The sequence below is a fragment of the Phocoena phocoena genome, chromosome 8 (assembly GCF_963924675.1).
Source record: "Phocoena phocoena chromosome 8, mPhoPho1.1, whole genome shotgun sequence".
In the NCBI taxonomy this organism is placed as follows: Eukaryota; Metazoa; Chordata; class Mammalia; order Artiodactyla; family Phocoenidae; genus Phocoena; species Phocoena phocoena.
The window spans coordinates 18,689,943-18,710,889 of NC_089226.1; the positions used below are offsets into that span (position 1 = coordinate 18,689,943).

At 52.5% G+C, this 20,947-nt stretch overlaps 1 protein-coding gene across 2 annotated transcripts in view; it reads right to left on the reverse strand.

Moving 5' to 3' along the window:
- The window catches only part of ZBTB16 (zinc finger and BTB domain containing 16), a 189,191-nt gene extending 169,855 nt beyond the window's left edge, over window positions 1-19,336 (reverse strand). The window contains exons 1-2 of one of the 2 annotated variants that reach the window (XM_065881662.1): window positions 19,166-19,336; window positions 14,738-16,095 (exon numbers count right to left, since the gene is read on the reverse strand). In XM_065881662.1, coding sequence (XP_065737734.1) covers window positions 14,738-16,005 — 1,268 coding nt within the window. In that variant the 5' untranslated portion in view covers window positions 16,006-16,095; window positions 19,166-19,336. Of the gene's footprint in view, window positions 1-14,737; window positions 16,096-19,165 lie in introns of those variants that run through there. The other variant, XM_065881663.1, reaches the window with a different exon arrangement.
- Between the last annotated feature and the right edge of the window lie 1,611 nt (window positions 19,337-20,947).

Consider the following 20,947-nt stretch of genomic DNA (forward strand, 5'->3'; position numbering starts at 1 on the left):
AGCAGACCTGGGCAGTCACAGGGAGGTCTGTGAAGGAACGTAGGCAGGGAATGAGAGCTATGGTTCTAGTCCTTGCTAATTTGCTGTGTGACCTTGGGCGGATCACAGGGCCTCTCTGGACCTCCATTTATTCCACCCTAAGTGAGCATGTTGAAATAAACAATTTTACGGGCTCTTCCAGCTCTAACAGTTTATGATTCTTGGTCACCTTGAGAACCCACAGCTGCAAAGCAGGTGGAGAGCTCTGAGTGTTTTCCCTCAACAGGTGATGAGAAGAGGGATGAAGTCGGGGGCACGCAGAATCCCCCCCTTGCACTATTCCCCAACCTTCCCAAAATAAACAAACCCCAGCGAGTGAATAAGCCAGTCCATCTCATTAGGAAGGATGACAGCCAGGATTTGAATATGGATCGGAAGTAAATAGAAGGGAGAAAGCAGATACCGAAAATGGATTTTCAATAACTAACTTCCCTCTGGTTAGACCTGAATTTTTTCCCACATATGTATTCTTTCACAGATCCAGTTTGGGAGCATTCAAATTAGCACAACCTGGCCTTGAATTCTGGGCAAAACACATAGTAAGCATCGCGCTTTTATTTATGTCATCAATGGTTTCAATGGAATGACTCATCCTTCCACTTTAACACTCGGTTCTAATGTGGTTTACTATAAATAATGCAGAGAGCGAGGACAGAGAGGGAGAGAGAGCCTAAGCACCCTGCCCCCTGCTCAGCCAGGTCACCAAAGATCCAGACTGGACAATCCCAAGGTGAATCTGAGCTCAACTGACAGCCCAGTGGTGGTTCCCACGGAGAGGAAAGACAAATATTCCTCCCTCCACCCTCCAGGTGTTCAGGACAAGTAAGGTTGTTAGCAAAGGGGACTAATCACGCCGAGGATGTGCCGGGTACCAGGCTAGGATTTTAACACACAAGTTCCTTTCACCTGCCAGAGCCTTCCCAAGAGATAAAAGTCAGGATTCACATTCAAGCCCCCAAGCCTCTTGTGCCTACCCCCTTGGAGGGTATGTATCAGAACTCGATCCATCCTTCCTGACTCCAAGTAACACTGACTCGTGGTGGTCTAGATTTTTTAACACCAGAAGTGCCTCTTGGGAGCCCAAACTCACAGGAGGCCAAACCACAGATGCAGAAACACACCAGCAATGAGAGGAGTCCGCCCCAGGCCCAGGGTTGGGGGGGTGGGGTGATCAGTGGCAGTGACTCCTTCTGGGACAGCGGTTGGAAATCACAAGCCCCTTGGCCTTGTTCGCCTGCCACCCAAAGAAGTAAGGCCAACGTGCACCCCCGGGGCTGAGCTGACAAACCCGCTCTGTACACTCTTTCCAAAAATCTACCTTCAGAGTCAGCCCACGGTCACCAATGTCATCGCACACTATGTTCACCAGATTTGTCACGGAATTATTTTGACCATTTCCAAAAGTCAAATCTACCCTCCCAAAGCACAAGGCAAAAAAGAACGTAGCACAGACTTTGGAAAGGATTCCGAGAGATTTCTAAAGCGCTTGGGGCCGTGGCCTCATGGCAGGATTAAGTGATCACTCATTAGATATGAAGGCTTCTTTAGAATGGCAGGAGCACTTCACAAATGGAGACCTTTATATTCACCATGCATTCAACTTATTCTATCATTTCACCTGCTGGCTGTTAGCACAGGGTCAGTACTAGCCTCAGTTTAGCAGTTGCCAAACAAAAGATTTCACTGGCTCCTCTCACAGTTGCTCCCCTGAGCCAAAAGAGCAGGCTCTAAAGCTCAGTAGTGCCCGTTTGCAAAGTACCTTCACTGTGTTACGCACTTTATAATTTTTTTTTTTTTTTGGCCGCACCTCATGGCTTGTGGGATCTTAGTTCCCTGACCAGGAATCGAACCCGGGCCCACAGCAGTGAGAGCGTCCAGTGGCAACCACTGCACCACCAGGGAATTCCCTCTTTATACATATTTTATTCACATAACCACCTAAAAGGTATTAGCCACATGTTTTTTTTACGGAACAAGGAAATGAGGGCTCAGAAAGGCCAAGTAACTTGTTCAAAGTATCCAGTTAGTAAATTCTGGAGCCTGGGTTTTCATCCAGGATGCCTCACTCTGAAGCCTGCACTCTTCCATCACCGCACACCGTCCCTGGAAACCTCCACCTCCGTAACATCCCAGAGAGCCTCTTCCCTTGCGTGAGGAACCATCATCCCCACCCCAATTCCCGGGCTGTATCTCACTATCTTTAGCATCTCCCGGACTCTGTGCTCACTGTTTCAACTTCCCAGTAAGTCTGTCCTGGTAGATACCCCCTGCTCTAAATAGCACCCTCCGTGATCTGCAAACATTACAAGGACATCAAAACAAAGCTATCAGTTGGGTTCCTAGCTTTAGCAGCCAGTCCAAACTCTTTTGTTTGATTCTCAGACAGCTTATTGACTAGGTGACGGGGTCAGAAGTTTTCTTTTCAACTGGCTTCTTCCGGAACCCGGCGCCCTGCTTAAAGAAGCAAATTCAGCGCAGGTGGGAAAAGTCCACCCATCTAAGATTTCAGATTTACATATTTTTTGTAAGCACACATTACTTATCGGCCAACAACCTGTGGGAGTGGGAGAGGATTAAGGGAGAAAACAGCAGGAACCGAAGAGGCAAAGATTGCCTACACCCTTTTCCCTCTTGTATGAACATGGGCATTGACAGCCCGCTCAGCGAAATGTTCGCAGAGGCTGCGTGTCCACACAAAGGGGGAGCAAAGTAGGGGAGGGCAGGAAGCTGATAAGCCGTGATAAATGCAGCTGCTGGGTTTTACAAGATACCTGTTTTCTGCCATCAGGTGCCTTCACACATCTCCATCCCAATCTGAAAGAGGGTCCTGGCTCCCCACCTGGTCTCTCCTTCCTAATACCACCCCTCACCCTGACCCCAACAGTTTATCTTTGCATATTGGAAAAACTGGCATTTATCAAGTAATCTGCTCCTCATAGATTGTTAAACAGACCACAGGGGTTATCAGTGGAGTTGATACAGGAAGATAAACAGCAATCTCTTATGCAAATAGCACTAAGAATGTGGGACTGGCCACAGAACAAAATCGGAATTTGGGAGAACTTGGATCTTAACACTTCTCCTCGGTTCCAACCCTGGAAACCCACAGGAACCTGGAGAAGATTCCCGGGGTGGATTTGCCTCTCCCTTTCTGCAGGAAGGGGCAGGTGTGTGTGTTGGTCCAACCTGCTCTGTAAGAGCGGTGGCTTCGTATCTGACTAATAGAACTCTCTATGGCCACAAGCTTCTCCTCCTCGCAACAGCCGTTTCATTTTTCTGGGACTCAGACCCACTGGAATGTGCTTTGTTCAGAAAGGGAGAAAAAGGTATTCTCCAAGGTGGGAATAGGGGTCAGAGGGCAGCAGGGAAAAAAATCCAAGGAAAACCAGGAGTTCTGGGTTCTGAGACACCATCCACATGACCAGGAGATACCAGCTGCCCCTGGGCTCTGCAAATCTGCCTTTGCCCAGCAAGAAGTGGGTCCAGGTGGCATCTTTTCAAATCCTTCTCATTATTTTAAGGGCAAATTCACATCAAGCACCAAGAGGTTAGTGGCTCCAAGTGACAAAAGAATTGCACTCGGACGGGGCGGACGGAGCAAGCTGCTTCTCACACCAGGCTGCGGGCTGGGGAGGGGGAAAATGGGAGAATGACAGAATCCAGGGCTGGCCAGAATGAAAGCCTGAATGGAATAGGCTAATTTACACAGGAAGTAAGCACTTACCAGACCCTTCATCTCAACACACAAAACCCTCCGCCATATCTGGAAGCAATTACATCCAGTTAACATGATCTGCTTGCCACTAAAATTAACTGCAAACAGAAATATTTTTCACTTTTGCAACAGGGGATGCCAAGCTTTGGCCTATCCCCCCCACCCCCCTCGAGCCATTGAATCTGGCTGCTGGGGAATATTTAGCAGCTACTCAGCTCAAAAAACAAAACCCACTCTGTAGCTGTCAGGACACAAAAAGTATAATAGTGGATAATTATGAAGCGGGGAAGGAGGGGGGAGCGGCGGCAATGAAAACCATTGTGCTAGGAATTGAGGAAGGGGCCAGCCCTGGGCCCTAAACGGGTCTGCAGTGCTTGGGAGTCCAGCCCTGGTTTTCCACGCTCAACTTCAAGGAAAGAAAAATGTTTTTAGAGTCACTCGATTTAGCAGCGGCTTCACAACGTTTTCAGGTACCGTCTTTATCCCTTCTGCCAAGGGGACGGGGGTGGCGTATATAGGGAGGTAGACTCAGAAATGTTAGCGGATCCTTAATTTAGCAGAGTATCGAGGGGACAACTGTCACGATTTCACTTTTGCAGCGAACGGTTCCAATCCGTACTCTGTGAACGCCCTCGAAGCAGCTTTCACCTGCTCGCAGAGGGGCAGGAGCTGCTGTTTATTTGAAAGGATGCAGAGAGGGCTGAGGGGTTGAGGAGTACCTCCTGAGGGTGTGTATGTGCCCAGCGATGAGCCAGGGTCCCATTCCCCAAGACTCCAGGTCCAGCTGCTGCCACCGCTGACCACGTCTCTCCTTTACTCTTTGCACTCATCCCCGTAGTCAGTAGGCACTTATTCTTATTTCTCCTTGAACTACTGTCAACGATGCCATAAATGCCAGAGACGGAGGGCCAGCTTTGTTTTGAAGTTTCTGAAGGAGATGTCCTGTCCAAGCCCTCCCTGTACAGGCCCACCCTTTCTTGGCGACACTCAGTGCACTTCACTCCTTTGTCACCAGGGGCCTTTAAAAAAGGCAGCGGCCGCAACAGCAGCAAAAGTGACGCATCCATTTGCCAGACAACACACAAACGTCTCTTCTCAAAAAGGCAGGCCAAAGTTCCCCTCAAGAATGAGGTCAAACGCTGCTATTTTCCATGAAAATCACATTTAGAAACATTACTCACGGGCTGAAAAATACAGAAGAGGCAGCCACCTAAGTCAGTAGTCTCTCCGTAAAGATTCTAGGCTGTGATGAGGGGGAAAAATGGTCTTGATGGGTGAAAAGGAAAAAAAGTGCTCTGCCATTCTTTTCCATTTCAAAAACCATTTTATGATGAGAATAAAGGAAACGCGCATCCTTTCCAACACTGCGCCCTGAGACCATGCCACGTGCGTGGCCCTGGGTGACCCGTGTGCACCGTCCTATGAACAACACCATGGCAGCAAGTATGAAATTGACTTCCTCACGATGAGGAAGCAGGTGGGTCCAAACAGGCAGAGGATAAATTCAAACCCAGGTTCCACTGCAGACGCGACGCCTCCCAGCTTCCCACCGTTCTGCAGGCGACAACCTCCCTCAGACACTCCGGGAAGGCAAAAGCAAGCAAAGCATCCTCCCCTGAATCCCAGAGACGACCCCGGCCAGCGTGAGGGGCTCCGTCCTCTGCCCCAGACACCTAGGCACACACCCTCAGCTCTGTCACCACACAGCCGTCCAGGCATGGAAACGGTTAAGTCGCTCTCGCTGAATACATCAAAAGTTCAAGGCTGCAACATACCACAATGATTCCCTCTTTACATATGACAAGAACCAGAGAGGGGCTGAAATCCCAAGCATCCTGAGTGGGGTCTCCCCGGCCCGCACAGGTTATGCTACCAGGGTCAGGGCCGCGGACCTTTAGCGGCAGCATTCATTTCCTGAACAGGACAAGTTCTCCTGACCATAAAGCTAATAGGAACTTCCTCGCATGGCGAGCTCCGGCTGACAGGGCTACTTGTCACTGGCCACGCAGGAGGAGAGCGCTGGTTCCCATTAGTGGGTTATGATGCCAGGTGCTACTAATAAGTTACATCGGCAAGAAACAAGAGCCTGCTAAGTTGTCTCTCCAGCTCTGGAAGTAATCAGGCCTGGGCTTCAGGGCTGGGAAGGGGCCTTCTTTAAAGAGGAGGGCGGGGGGAGGAGGGGGCTTTAGCTACGGTAGACCCCCGGCAGCATCTAACCTGCTGAACGGCCTAAATAAATGCATTTCAAACAATCCCTCCACTCTTCCCCCAGCTACCATAAAAGACTCCCCCAAATTAACACTCATGATGTTTTTCCCCCAGCGCTCCGGGCCTGATGGATCACCGAAGGCCATTATGGTCGGCCACATCTGCTTCTCACTATGGCGAGGAGAGTTGTGCCAGCAGGCCTAATGGCATTAAAATCACAACGCTCAGCTAATCCACTTAGAGACCAATGCCAGGCGAGGGTGGCTTGGGACGTGGAGTGAGAGGTTCCCTTGTCAGGCCGGGTCACAAGAGAAGCGGGAAGCAAGGGAGGCGGCCTCACATGTGAGTCCCTGCTGTGTGCTTTATGTTACACGGTACCTCATTTAACATGGTTGAATCACATTGAGAGGTAAGGCGCTAACCTCACTTCACTGAAAAGGAGCCTGACGGTTCGGACAGGTGAAGCCATCTGCCCAAATTCGCAGTGAGGCGCTAGCATTCAAACCCAAGTCTACCTGAGATGGGTCTTTGTGCCCCTGCCCTACACACCTTGCCCCCTACAAAGACAGGGGTGATAGTGTGGGTCTCATTCTTAGCACGCCTGGTGTATATGTCCTTACTTATCACCTGGGGGGATCTAGATGGCCCTGAAGAGGGGAGACCTCTAAACACCACTTCCAACTGGCACACAACTCCTCCACCCATCAAAATTTCGGACTGCATCTTCTAATAATTTTGCCAGTAAGGTCCCACCGTTTCAGGAAGTTCTTTCTCTTACCTAACCTGGCTTCTTCCTACTGCAAAGCTAAACACAATCTCTTCCTGCTCAAGAAAATCAGGTCTTGAGGACAAGAACCGAAAGTGAGCTAGGAATATGGAATTAAGCAGGTTTCTGCGAGTTCTTAGCCGAAGTTTCCATGCTGACGATAAAGTACCGGATCCCCTCTTTGCAGCTGCAGAGATAAGCCTCATGTAGTCAAAACCCAACCAGAGTTTTTCCAGACTGAGCCAGCATAATAAGGACACAGGGGCTTTTAAGGGGAAACAGTAGAAAGGGGAATTTCTGATTATGCTGGCATGAAATTAACGGCATGGAATCTTTATTTTTGTAAATGGGTTTTTTTTTCCTCTCCCTTTTTCTGTTTTTGGAGTCAGCATAAAAGCCCTCTATCACTGGAAGCTGGTCTCTCTGTATGTCTATTAGAGATGATGGAACCATGTGGCCCCAGCCCCCAAAGACACAAACCCTTCGAGGTAAGCTGCATACTCCCTCCCTCCTTTCAAGCCACCGGAGGAAGCCAAGCGATGAGCCTCCTGGTCAGCAGCTGCAGGGAACATGAGTTGGTCCTTCCTGTGTCCCTCCTTCCCTTTGACTCCATCAGGGGCTGAAAATCCAAGCAGGACATTATGGAATGAACATGAAGCCAGAAGACCTGGGCACAAACCCTGGTGCCACCCTTCACCGACTTACCAGGGACCAGTCCATTAACCTCTCGGGCTTCCCTCTGCCCATCAGGGAATGGGAAACGAATATCCACCCTACGGGGCAGCTGGAGGGTTTGAGAAGATTCTCACTATGAACGCACTTAGCACAGAACCTGACACGTGTCAAGCACTCAAAGCAACGTTTGCTGAATCCTCCCTTAGAAGCATCCTGCACTGTGGGGTGGGAAAGGACAGGGGCTCTGGAACACGCCACATCCACAAGCTCAGACTTCTCTGGGTGAGAAGGTGTTTGTACTCTCCTCCGTCTCTGCCCCGACCACAGTGATTTGCTGGCCTGACCACGTGCACAGGCAATAGGACACTGCATCAGTGAGCCGCCCCGGCATTTGGAACTGATGACCGTGGAGTGCTGCCTAGCTAAATTTAAATGAGGGCTGGAATGACTCATCAGGCTTCAGGTCAATGGGACAAAGAGTACCCTGGCCACCGCGCTACGAAAGACCAGCTTTTGGGGGAAAATGCAGGTGCTCACTGTGAATCAGCTCCAAACACACGGAGCCAGAGGCAGCGGTTCTTAGGTGCTGGATAAACTGACACCTCTGGGGGAAAGCAGGACCTGAACCAACACAAACACAAATTTTACCCTGCACTGCCAGCTTCACACCAACAGTGGCAGCAAAAATACAATAGCAAACATTTACTTTCTGCCATCCTTCCTTGCACGTGACAAATATTTACTGATAAATTCCTGTAACAACCCAGTGAGTAGGTACTGTTATTATTCCCATTTTATAGACGAGCAAACAGGCACAGAGAGGTTAAGTCGTGTAACCATAGTCACACTGCTGGTAAGTGGTGAAATCGGGATTCTGACCCAGATAGTCTAATTTGCTCAAAATGCCCATTTACTATGGGAAAAACACGGGGTTGGAGGTCGGAGAGAGGGGATGCCATGATAAATTTTCCTTTCTAACAAAATAACTACTAACCGAGTCAGGCTTTTCACCTAAAACCACCAAAATAGAACTTGACTAAGAACACCCTTACTTAACGTGGAAAATTCCAGAACCCTCCAATGGGCAAATTGAGGCACGCCTGTACTCATTTAGCAAGGCTTTTATGTCTCACACGTGGGCTTTCAGTTGGACTTGTTTTAAAGTCATTAATTTTTAAAAATTAAAATAACGGGAAATGTTTTTCCCCTGAATTAGCAAGAAATCGGAGTTGTGAATGGAGTTTTGATTTTAACAGTTTAGGATAATCACTATTTTAAAGATTCACAAATAGTTTTCCTAGAACAAGCAGGAGGGAAAAGTATTGCTGAACTAAAGCTTTCTTCCCCTTTCCTTCCAGCAGTTAGCAGCTCTAACCAATAGTGACAGCAAATTAAAATGGGACTTCTCACCGAGTTGAAAGAGCAGGCGACTTTCTTCCATTAGAAAGAAAATAAAAGAGCTCATCTTCAAAATTTCCAGGAGTTGAGTCTAGATCCCAGATGACTCAGTAACCCTAAGCAGGTTAAAGTATTAAAAAACCAAGTCAGAGCAGACAAAATGAAATCAAATAGGACCCTCTATTTTAGCTGGCTGACTGCCAAACCAGGGCAAAATCCAACTGACCGAAAGGGCTTCATGAAGATATAAGTGAGTGCAGAAGGGGCAAAAGGAGAACTTTTTTAAGAGTTTAACAATCCGGAAATAGCTCATCCAAGTGCCTGGTTTTACAAATGAAGAAGTTAAAGCTCACGATGAAAAAGAGACTGACAGCAGTGACAAGAGCTGAAAAACAAAAACTACAGAGCTGAGTGTAGAGGCCCCGCCTCCAAAATGGCAGGACACACCACCACAAAGCCATCTTCCTCTCTTCACAACCAGTGACCTCTCCAACAGAATAGATTTCCAGAAGCCCACGAGCTTATAAACATAAGTCATTCATCACGCCCCAAAAGGATACTTCCTGGAAATAGAAATGGTTTCAGAAAGGATTTGGGCAAATCTGTGAATGACAGAGCAGCCATAAATAGTTATTAAGAGAAGCTGGGCTTCACCTGACCTTTAGGATTGACGTCAAGGAACAGAGCTGTAGCCTCCAACGGTGGTATCTTAGGGATGGTGTTGGCACCCAAAGACTAGGTCAGATGGATCTGACCCAGAAGAGCAATGCCCATGTGCTTATATGGCCTGGCGAGGAGCACCCAGGACTGTGAATTAGAAGGCGAGCCGAGCTCCTGGCTCTAGCCATTTATAGCTATGTGACCTTGGGCGTGTCATTCACTCAAAGCTCATTTTCCTCATCCGTAAGTTGGGGCTGATAACGGTGACAATCCCTTACCCAAAACCCCTGGGTGCTTCAGGAATCCAAACTGTTCAGATTTTAGAAAGGAACTACGGGGACTGTAATGTTCACCAGTCCCAGAGGAGTCTAGGGAAGCACTCTGTAATCAAACACATTAATATTTTTGCAACAAAACATATGAATATTCAAAATAGGCAGGATAAATATAGCCTCACATCCGTTCAGATCAGGTTTTGCCACCGAATGAGTTTGCTGCAAACTTACACAAAGCCTTTTAGCTTTCAGAGCTTTTCAGACTATATCAACACAGATAGGGAATGAGGGACCTGTACCCACTGAGCGGAGGCTGCGAGGTTACGAGAGATAAAGTCATTAAAGCTGCTTTGCAAAGGAAAAAGTAGAACAACCAGTAAGAGGCATTATGAATATTCCTGCTGTTGCTATCATTATCCCACTGTATACTCTTATCCAAATAGAATCTCGTCTGACCTCAGAGGTGCCTAAAGTTGGCAGAATGATGAGAGAGGACCAAGAGTTCAGGGCAGCTTCTCAATTCCCCAAGTGGCCTAAGCCAAGGGCAACGGCTATTGATCCTCTACATGGTCAACCACTGAAAACCGAGCAGCCGGCCACCTGAAAGAGGCCAAGGCAAAGGGCCAGGCAGAAACCCCGACATCTCAGCAATGTGGCTCATGCACCCTAGGGCTGGCCCTGGGAAGCCTCCGAGAAGGGCTGCACACCTGAGTGGGGGAGGCAGGCTGAGCCCACCCATGTGGTTCCTGAGCATCCCTGCAAGAGCCAGGCAAGAGTTCCTACTGTGTGTGTGCAGGATACACACTGCAGCTGATCCGAGGGCTTGTCTGTAGAAGATCCAGAGGCTCCTGGGAAAGCAGATCCCACTCTGATTCTGCAGCACTAAACTCAGAAACATATTAAGACCAAGCTATGTGAGCCTGGGGAGACGGGACCATGAGGGCTGTGTTGACACTTAAGTCGACCACGGTTCCCCGTAATCTTATCACACGTATATAACTCTAAGAAGGAGAAGGTGCACCCGGCCTGGTAGAGCTGGTCGCTAGATCAGATCCAGACAAGGCTACATGCAGAACAGGCTCAGCCTTTCAGGGAGAGAGAGAGAGAACAGAGACTGAGTCTAGGGAAGGAGAGTCCAATCTTCCTGATGTGACCCTCCCTCCCTCAGACACTACCCTCTGTAACACGGGCCGGCTTGGAAGGTTTTAGGGTCCAGCACTTACTCCTGCATCTGCCTGGATAGATCTGCTCATCTAGCAGGTCTTCTGATTGTTCTGACTGCCTTCTGGGTCCTTTAGGCAGGTAAGCCCTGTGTGATTAACCCAGATAGCATCTCTGTGGGCTTTCCATCAATCCACGGCTACATCTGACATTGTTTTTACATCTCACCACGCACTGCAGGGACCACAACTTTATAAAGTTTCATTCAAACTGTCTGTCGGGCCAGCAGGCTCCCCTCTCACCAGCTTGGGACCAAGTCGTGAGGAAAGCTACTGATGGTTTGTTGTAGAATCAAACCCTCCTTCCTGCATCCCTTCCTAACACTCTCCCCTTCCTTCCTCTCCATGCCCTTCTACCCGCCCCCCACCGAGAAGAAAGACAACGGTAACTAGCAAGTACCTAACCTTTACCTACCAGCCTACTGGCTTAACAACAAAATAAAATAAATCCTGTAGCCTGTTATTTCATCATGTTCATCACTGTCACATTCACAGCCAATTCCACAGCCTCCTGACATCAGATCTCCCACTCTGATTGCTCTGCCTTGCCTTTTTGTGTGTGCTACGCTGGGACTTGTGATGTGGGGGAAGGAACAGAGAGCAGTAGGAAATAGGGAAGTCTCTGCTTGTCTCTCAGACCTTAATCCTGGAGGTCTGAGACACAGGGAGAGAGGAAAAGTCTCCCCCCAAAAAGCACACCTGATCAGGAGCCAGGGGCTGCCAGTCAGAGGGAGGGCGGAGTGTACACGGGAACATTCTCTCCACCCTTGACTTCCTGAGACCTCACAGCTCTCCGTCCAGGGCACAGCCCCAGGCTCCAGCTTCTTGGGCTGCAGCAGCCTACTTTCCACCCTCAGTCAAAAGCACAGTCTCCGTGTCAGCAGCCCACAGCGTGATGCCAAGGACGCCAGGACTGGCGGCTTGCCATCACAAGCTCCCAAGGACGGGGATATCCTCGGCACTGCCTCGCAGCCAACTCAACCCGTCGATGGCAGTGCTGTGGACACTACACACTAGAACACAGAGCCAGGTGGGGCGATGCAGAGACGAGACCCAGGCGACATGAAAGTCTCAGGGTCCCTTCCTCACCCTCCTGGTTACTAAGTACCAGTCACAGCTCCAGGGATTTCTGGATGTTACTTCGTTAATTCAGCATCCCACCCTACAGACCACCTGCATTTTAAAGAGAGTAAAACAAGGCTCAAGACAGCTACATAACGTTGCCAAGCTCTCACTGCTCTATACGGCTAGTTCTGCCACCCATGCTCTGACGGGGCAGACCACAGCCAGCCGTCCACCTCTCCCCAGAGGAACAAGGGTCCCACAGAATGGGAACTTGGAACCCCTGGGAGAGTAATAGCTTTTGCAGCCCTCTCAGGTAAAAAGAAGCAAGCAAGACCCAACAAGAAGCCAGAAAAAAACCCTGCTTTCCAGGGAACAGGGGCTGGGAGCAATGGGTGAAGGTAGTCAAAAGGTACAAATTTCCAGTTATAAAACGAATAAGCCCTGGGGATATAACACACAACATGGTGACTACAGTTAACAATACTGTGTTACATATATGAAAGTTGCTAAGAGAGCAGATCTTAAAAAAGTGCTCAAGGAAAAAAATTCCTATGTACGGTGATGGATTTTAACTAAGTCGACTTATCATAGTGATCATTTCATTACATTGTATACCTGAAGCTGTTACATGTCAATTATACCTCAGTTTAAAAAATTACTTTCCTGGGACTTCCCTGGTGGTCCAGTGGCTAAGACTCTGCACTCCCAATTCCGGGGGCCTGGGTTCGATCCCTGGTCGGGGAACTAGATCCCACATGCCGCAACTAAGAGTTCACATGCTGCAACTAAAGATCCCGCATGCCGCAACTAAGACCCAGCACAGCCAAATAAATAAATAAATATATATATATATATATATATTTTTTAAATTACTTTCCACTATACCCCATTTCTCATAGCACATAACTGAAATAAATCACATCCGGAGAAGATGATCATCTATCTGGTCAAGTTTGGGGAGAGGGTTTCCTCTTTAGGAAAGTTTGAGCAAAAACAAACACAACCTCGGTCTATTTCTGAGCAGTACAAACATCACGAAGACACACCTTAGTGGCGGTTACTTTTCGTACCCTGCCGGAAAAGGATCGGCTATGTTTAGCTCAGCAACACTTTCCATAAGGTAGGCCTCAGAGCCCCCCATTAAGCGGTGTTGGAGCAGGTTCCAGCTCAGCTTGGGGTAATCAGATGACCGCCAAAAGCCTCCACCTCCATGCCCCCACCCCCTCTCCTTCACACCCGCTCCTGAATAGTCAACAGAAGAATGGGGGGAGGGTAGAAGAGGGCAAAAGTGAAGAATCCACCCAAGATCAGGAAAACAGCAGGCAAGAGGGTGTGCAGGGAAATGTTATCACAGACGGCAAGAGAAACTGGACTTCTTGACGCCGTTCACCCGACCCAGGAACCCAGGGTAATGTGATGGGCACATCCTCACGACAGACGCAGACGAACACCGAACTCACTACAGGTTCCCTCTGCGTTTACTCAACTCCTGATAAGCAGTTTTCAAAACCCTCTGTTCTGTAGATACATCCTCTTCAGGACTGATGGCTCCAAGAGGCAGCCAAGTGCAAGAGGGTTAAGACCTGAATCTGAATCCAGCTCTGCCTCAGTATCTATATGACCCTGGGAAAAGGTCTTAGTACCCTCCTATGTAAAAGAACGTCATCCACCTGGAAAAACTGCTGTAAGAAAAACGTGACTCCATGAAAAGCACCTGAACCAGGCACGTCATAAAAGCTATTTCACAGAGAAAGAAACAGAAGCCAGAGGGAAGCCAGTGCTAGCCCAAAGTGGTATTTAATTCAATGTGAGTAGGGAGGGGTTAAGAATAAGGCTGCACGTTGCAAAACCAATGTGTCTCCTACCCATCCTTCCCCCTTGAATTTAAATCAACTCCCTCGAAATGTGTTTACGGGAACAAAGAATGAGAAGGGAGAGGAAGCGATGTTCCTGGTGATGAATGTTCACCAGGAATGACGTCTGGAACCTGCAGCTGCTCTTGTGACCTAAGCAGCCTCCAGCCCCTCCCATCCTCCAGAGCTGCAGACAGGCTACCTTGGCAGGAACCACCACATGGGAACTCAGGTACCTGAAACCTGGCTACGTGGCCAGATCCAGGCCATGGGCCCTTCTTCCTCACCCCACTTCTCCCTCCCTCCACTTGATGAGTCACTCCAGGCAAAGGAGAACAGACCCAACAGCAGGAAAAGAAAAATGGGAGCCCAAATGCCAAAAAGAGAGGAAAGAGCCTAGTAAGAAACTGAGCACAGGAAATGCCCTGGCAGCCCAGTGGCTAGGACTCTGCACTTTCACTGCCGAGGGCGTGGGGTTCAGTCCCTGGGCGGGGAAGTAAGATCCTGCAAGCTGCTTGTGGTTTCCTTTGCTGTGCAAAAGCTTTTAAGTTTCATTAGGTCCCATTTGTTTATTTGTGTTTTTAGTGCCATTTCTCTAGGCTGCATAGGGTGCCCCAGAAAATAAAGCAATAAAATAAAATCATATCTTTTAAAAAAAGAAACTGGGCGCGTAAGTTCCCCAGTGTTTAGGAAAGACCGAGGCCCCCTCACCACACCTGAAAAGTGTCCCCCCCACAGGTGGTTTTTCACAAAGAGCAAAGACAACAGAGGAGCCAGGCCCCAGGCCTCGGGAATGGCTGCGTCTGAAGGCAGGGTCAAGGCCAGAAATTCAGGGTCGGGGTGATGGGTACAGAGGGGCCTACCTGTGCTGCTCCACGGCCTCGTTGTCAGGAAGCTCCACCCCGCAGACGCTGCACTGCTCCCCGACAGTGCGGCTCTCTGCCTTCACGCCCACCGCCAGCTCCCCCAGCTTGCTGAACAGCTCCCTCTGGATGAAGCCCTGGGGCAGCAGACCCCCGTAGGTGCTGAAGTCCATGGAGACGGCCAGGGTGGGCTGCATATGGAGGCCCGAGGTCACCGAAGACGGCACGCTCAACACGGCATCGGCCTTGTGGTTGGGCAGCACGGAATAGATGCCCAGGTGTTTCTCAGCGGGGGGTGCGGGGGGCTCCGGTCGGCCTGGGGGACCCTGGCCAACCTCGGTTAGAGGCGGCAGCTGCTCGGCGCTCTCCTCACGTCCATAGTGCAGCTCTCTAGCGCTGGTGATGACGCTGCTCCGAGTTGGGGTCCCGGGTCCCTCCTTGCCCCTTTCCTCAACCTTGTCCCCCATCCCGGCTGAGATGCTAGACTCGGCTGCCCCAGGGCTGTCCTGGCCGGGCACCTCATCCACCTGCATCATCTCCGGCTTCGCCTCGGCCACCGCAGGGTGTCGCCCAACCCCAGCCAGAGTCGGCTCCTCAGGCCTGGCAGGCAGCTGAAGAGCCCCCTGCAGGAGAGACTGTCCTATGGTCATCAAACTGTCCACTGCCGCCTTGGTGGGACTCATGGCGGAAAGGCCAAATGAGGTGGAGACGGAAGGGCTCTGGTCCACCATGGGCCCAGGGAGGCTCTGAGCAGCTACGTTGGCGTACCCACTCTCCTCGCTGGAATGCTTCGAGATGAAGATGTTCTTGAGATACCGAGCCTTGCGGTCTTCCTCCTCCTCGGCCCCGCCGTCCGCCATGCTTGCCTCCGTGTCATTGTCGTCTGAGGCCTGGATGGTCTCCAGGATCTTCAGGCACTGCTCCTCCAGGTACTCGATCTCCAGGATCTCAGCTGCGTACAGCAGGTCATCCAGGTCCTCCGCCTTGGCTTGCAGCGTGGCCGTGTACGCATACTCCAGAATCTGCTGGAAGGTCTTTGGAGAGAGGAAGTCCAGAGTATAGTGCTGGCTATTGCGGTGGAAGAGGATCTCAAACATCTTGCTGGTGCAGGCCAGCACAGTCCGGTGGGCGTGGAACTCCTGGCTGTCCACCATGATGACCACATCGCACAGCGTCCCGGCCAGCCGCATCTGGTTGGCCTTGCAAAGGAGCCCCGTGGGGTGGCTGGGGTTCTGCAGCTGGATCATGCCCATGTTTGTCAGATCCATGGTGCTCCCCGAGGCTTAGGCATGAGGCTCTCTTTCCTTCCTGGCTCTGCGTGGCAGGGCAGGGTGGGTTTCCTGGGCCAGTGGAGAGGGCTAAAGGGGAAGAGGGGGAAAGAGGCAAAAGAGATGCAAGAACAAAAGGAAGGTTAGTTAGTGTCCCTAAAAGTAAGAATTCAAACACTAGCACCTCCCCCAAACCTGCAGCAAGACAGCCTTGGAGGTTTTAATGGAGGGGAAGTGGCTTCCTGGAAATCTACATGTCTGCCTTTACAGGCCCAGGGATGATGAGAGTAAAGAGAAGGTTCCGCTACAGCACATGCCCAACTCACTCCTCTATGACATCTGTTAGATGAAGTAAAATGAAAAGTACAATAGAGTCTTGTGAGTCTTGGGCTTTCTTTAAGTCTGAGGGTGGGGGGCTCCCATGCAAAGCCAACACCGACTATGAGAAGTTGCCCAGCACTTAATTTAAAAGAATAAGGATTTAACCCCTTCCTCTAGTCAGTGTAAGCACTCAGTTTCACTCTCAACACCCTGCTCAGCAAACCTCATCTTGGAAACAAAGTTTTTCTAAATCCTGCCTCACCGTGGTAGCCCCAGGAGCAAAACCTAGCCCAGCTGGGGCTAGCAGCCTGGAGTCGCAGCCCACAGAAATCTAAGGGCAAGGTTCTCCTCCTCCAGCCCACCTCTTCACCCTCAGCCAATGCCTTCCTGGACCTCTGTCCCTCCACTCTTCTCAGAGCTGCAAAGGACTGATGAACCCATGCCCTGACCGCCTCCTTAGGCGCTAAGAGAAAGACACACACGTGGCCCATGTACTAGCTTGGCTCACTTCTGCCCACTGCCCATGGGTACCTCAGAGTGACTGTGTGTGTAATCCAAAATCTCGACTGTGTGTGCATGCACCAGCCAGAGAGGGAGAGAGAGTTAACACATGTGCACACTTATATAATATGGCACACTTATCCCCTGCCCACAAGTGCCCAGCAGTCAGGAGGATCTGTAATATGTAGGCTAGGTCATGAAGGACCTATAGAGAGGTCCTAGGAAACATGCACCCCTAAAGACAGCACTGCACATGCTGGGGACGTGAACTCCAAGTGTACCCCACAGGCTCCCAGGAGTGGGCAAGTCCTGTAACCCGGAGCAGTAAGTGATACTGTTAATGACTTGGAGGTGCAAGAAGTGATATTGGCACCAGCATCTAGATGGGAGTTACATTGAATATGAAGGGAAAACAGGGCTGGAGACAAAGGACTCTCCCAAAGCGCTGTTTGGGATCGGTAACAGGGCTCTGAGACTCACAAACCTGTCTAAAGAGTGTCAGAAAGACCTCACAGGCCCAGGTCCCTCCCAGCCTCTGCCTAGCTGTGGCCAGTATTGCAGTGAAATGAACTGGGAACAACGCAGAGCAAGGGCTCTTGCTCGCTCTTGGAACACTGCTGGCCTCCGCCCCCAAAAGGAACCCTATAGGCTCCAGAGCCACAAATGTTACTCGGAAAGGGTTAACAGGACGACTAATCAAGACACTTTTGCTCCCACCCTGGGGTGGGAACTGAGGCCATGGGGTGGGGGTGGGGCAGGGGGTGGGAGCGGTGACCATTCACCCGCTCCTTGCCACCATGCGCTTCCCCGCAGACTTCGTGGTTTCAGAGAACTAGGAGGGAGCAATCGGAAGAATGTAAGCTGGGCTACCCGAATATCTCCCCAAAAACAAGCTCCGTGGGTCCTGAGGGAAATCAGGGCGCCCTGGTCAGCCGTCCCCGCCACCCGCGGCTCGGCGCCCGTGATCCGGCTGGCGCTGGCTGCAGCACCCAGCCCCGCGGCGCGGAAGAAAGCCGGCGCTAACCCGCTCGAGCTCCAGGGATCGATCGCGCTCTCACACTGCCCCCCACCCCGCGCCCCGCTCCCAGCCGTCCCCACGGAGGCTTGGAGACGACTTCAGCAAACTTGGGGAAGCAACTTTTCCGGGGAAGCCAGACGGCAAAGAGAAAGGGAGCCGGGCTAAGGAAGAGGGAAAGCGAAAGGGACCCGGACGAAAGGCAAGAGTCCGGCCGGGCCGGACGCCTGGTCGAGAGCAGCGAGAAGGCGGACCCGCCTCGCGGAGAAGTGGAAGCACAAAAGCCCGACAGCGAGTTCTGGGAGGAAAAGCGAGAAGGGATCTGCGGGCCCTCCCTCTCCGACCCTGGGCCATGACCCCAGAGAGCGACGGGCAAGGTCCCCGGCCTCAAGCTGGTGGCGCCAGCAGCCGGCGCGCCCGGCCCAGGCACGTTGTTAGCGTCCCGGGGAGCAGGCGAGCGAGTCGGTGCCGAGCGCGTCTGTGCGTCCCAGTGGGTCCGCGGGCCGGCGAGATAGTGCGCATTTCGAGCGCGTGTTTCCAGGGGCTGTGCGAGCGAGCTGCCGGCGCGCCGGGGTGGGAAAGGCATCCCGAACGCATCAGGTGCAGAGCCGAGCACCCACCGAGCGCGGCCGGGAGCGCACAGCGAGCTCCGGCGCCACGGCCGGTCCAGCCGAGAGCCGAGGAGGGCCCGGAGCGCTGGAGACACTCCAGCGCTCCGCCACGGAGCCCCTCCCTCCAAAACCGGGGGGATTAAGTCCAATCAAGAAAAAAGAGCCCACCAGGTTTTTCAAAGAGAAACAAAACCCAAGTGACTCCCAGTCCTGCTCCCCTGGCACCCAGATCCACTCCTCGGATCCTCCGATTCTAGCTTCCCAGCCGGTGGGCGAATAAACACACAAATAAACCACAGCCCTATCTCGCGCCCGCGCACCGGTCGGCATACATATGAGCACCCACCGGCTGCCGGCTCCTCCACCGGCCCCTGGTGGTACAAAGCCTCCTGATTCCCAACCCTCTGCTTGCGCCCTCAGCCCCCGCAGACCGCTCTGCCTCCCACCTCTCACCCCGACCGTGCCCTGCAGCGGAAGGGCTGGGGAGGCAGCTGCGCCCAAGCTGACAGCCAAGGCTCCCCCTTCTAGCCGACCCCCAACCGCCGCTGGCGACGGCTGCGGCAGCAGGAAGGGAACAAGCCGAATAAAATAAGGCACAAGCCCAGCGGCCGAGTGGCCGAAGCGAGCGCGCCTCCCAGACCTCTCCAGCCCCGGGGCGCCCCGGCGCGCTGCTATCGCTGGGCGGTGCGCCCCTCCCCGGCCCCCCACTCACCACTGCCGAGCCGGGCGCCGTGGGGTGGGTGTGCGTGCCTCTTGGGGGGGTGTGCCTGTGTCGGGAGGGGTGTTGCTGGGGAACTGTTGCTCTCGGTATCACGGCGGCAGCGGCGGCATCGCCCGGCAGTTCGCAGTACCCGCTCTCATCGCCCTCAACTCCTCTGTGCTGTGAGGTTAGCAAATCACCACCGGCTGCGGCGCCTCCGCCGCGTCCCACGTCAACGCCGAGCCCCCTCCCCTGCGAGGCCCAGGCGCCTCTCCATCTTTAGTGCTGGCGGCCGAGCCCGGCTCCCTGCCCACAGCTGCCCCCCTTCCCTCCTCCCTCCTCACCCCTCCCGCGCTGTCCCCGGGCTCAGCCCGCCCACCCCCCGCACTGGCCGAGCCGGCGCGCGCTCCCCGCCCCACCCCTCCCCTCCCCTCCCCTTCCCTCCGCTTCCCTTCCCTCCCCTTCCCTCCCCTCTCTTCCCCGCGCGTCGCGCTCTAGGCTTCGCCTGACATCTAGCTGCTGCTGGGGCGCTGGCGGCCGCCGCTCACCGGCCAAGCCGAGAGGAAAGAAGGAGCTCGCGGAGAGGAGTGCCAAGGACTCGGAACCCTTAGTGGGGGCAGTGGAGGTGAGGGGCGAGGAGCAGCCCTCACATGCAACCCCATGTTTTTAATTTCCACTGGAAACGGGTTTTCTTTTCCCCTGCTGCGCCAGACGCGGAGTTCGGTCTCCGGCTCCGAAGTTGGCCCCATTCAGTGCGTGTCATCTCTCCTTTAACTTTTTCTCCGGGCTCCGGGCGGCATCCCCTGTACCCCGACATCGGTTTTAGAAGGTCGCTTTCCCGGGCCCCAAGCCCAGGCCTTTTGTGCCTCCCGACCTTCTGAGCATCCAGATTAGCCTCCAAATGCAGAGTTCGCGGGCCCGGGTGAACCAGGTGCCAGCGGGTGGGCGGGGATCTATGGTCGAGGGGAGACTCCCCATTTTAGCTGTCACGATCCCTGGAGGCCAAGGTCGAGTCCCGAGGGAAACTTTTCTCCCTCTCAGTCGTGAGCATTTCCTGAGCTTCGTCCCCCTCCCCCCGAAACCTGGCTGGAAACAGTTCCTGAGAACTGCGGTTCAGGGCAAAGTCTTCAGGGGGCGAGTGAAAGCTTGAAAAAGCTTCAGGCCCCCCAAAGTGGCTCCTCTCAGCCAGCTGCTCCACTTAAGAGGGTGGAGTTGAGGTCAGTAAGCCCAGGGTAGAGCAAGAAGAAGCAATGTGCCCTCCCGCGGGCTGCGGAGAATCCCCCTTCTCTGCCCTTTCCCTGGAGCTTGGTAAAGGTAGGGACAAGAGGTGGGAAACGCTCTTCTGGGCACAAACCTTGACTGCCGGCTAATGGCAGTCAAGGTTTGGTGGAAAGCACCCTCTCTGGGTCTCCGGACAGTCAGCCCTGGAGGTCATACAGTCTTAGCAAGCCGGGTGGGTCTTCAGGCACTGAGTCCCGAGTCCCCTCCGTCAGTCCCTGACACGCGGGGTGGTTCAGAAGTTTCGCGCAAGACTCACGTAAGATCGCATCTCGCTGCGCACCTCTGGCACTGCCCCAGACCAAGAGTCAGGCCCCAAGAACTGAAGGGTCATGGAAGGTGGCAGAAGCCAACTAGAGGCAAAAATCCACTTCCAGCCTCACAAGGCCAGTTGGCTGGAGTTTACATCAGAACTGATAGCTCACAAGAGCTGCTAATGGGGTAGTCCCAAAGACAGGCGATTCCATCCCAGCAAACATCACCCCTGTCTCCTGCTCGCAGGGAAAGTGCTCAGAC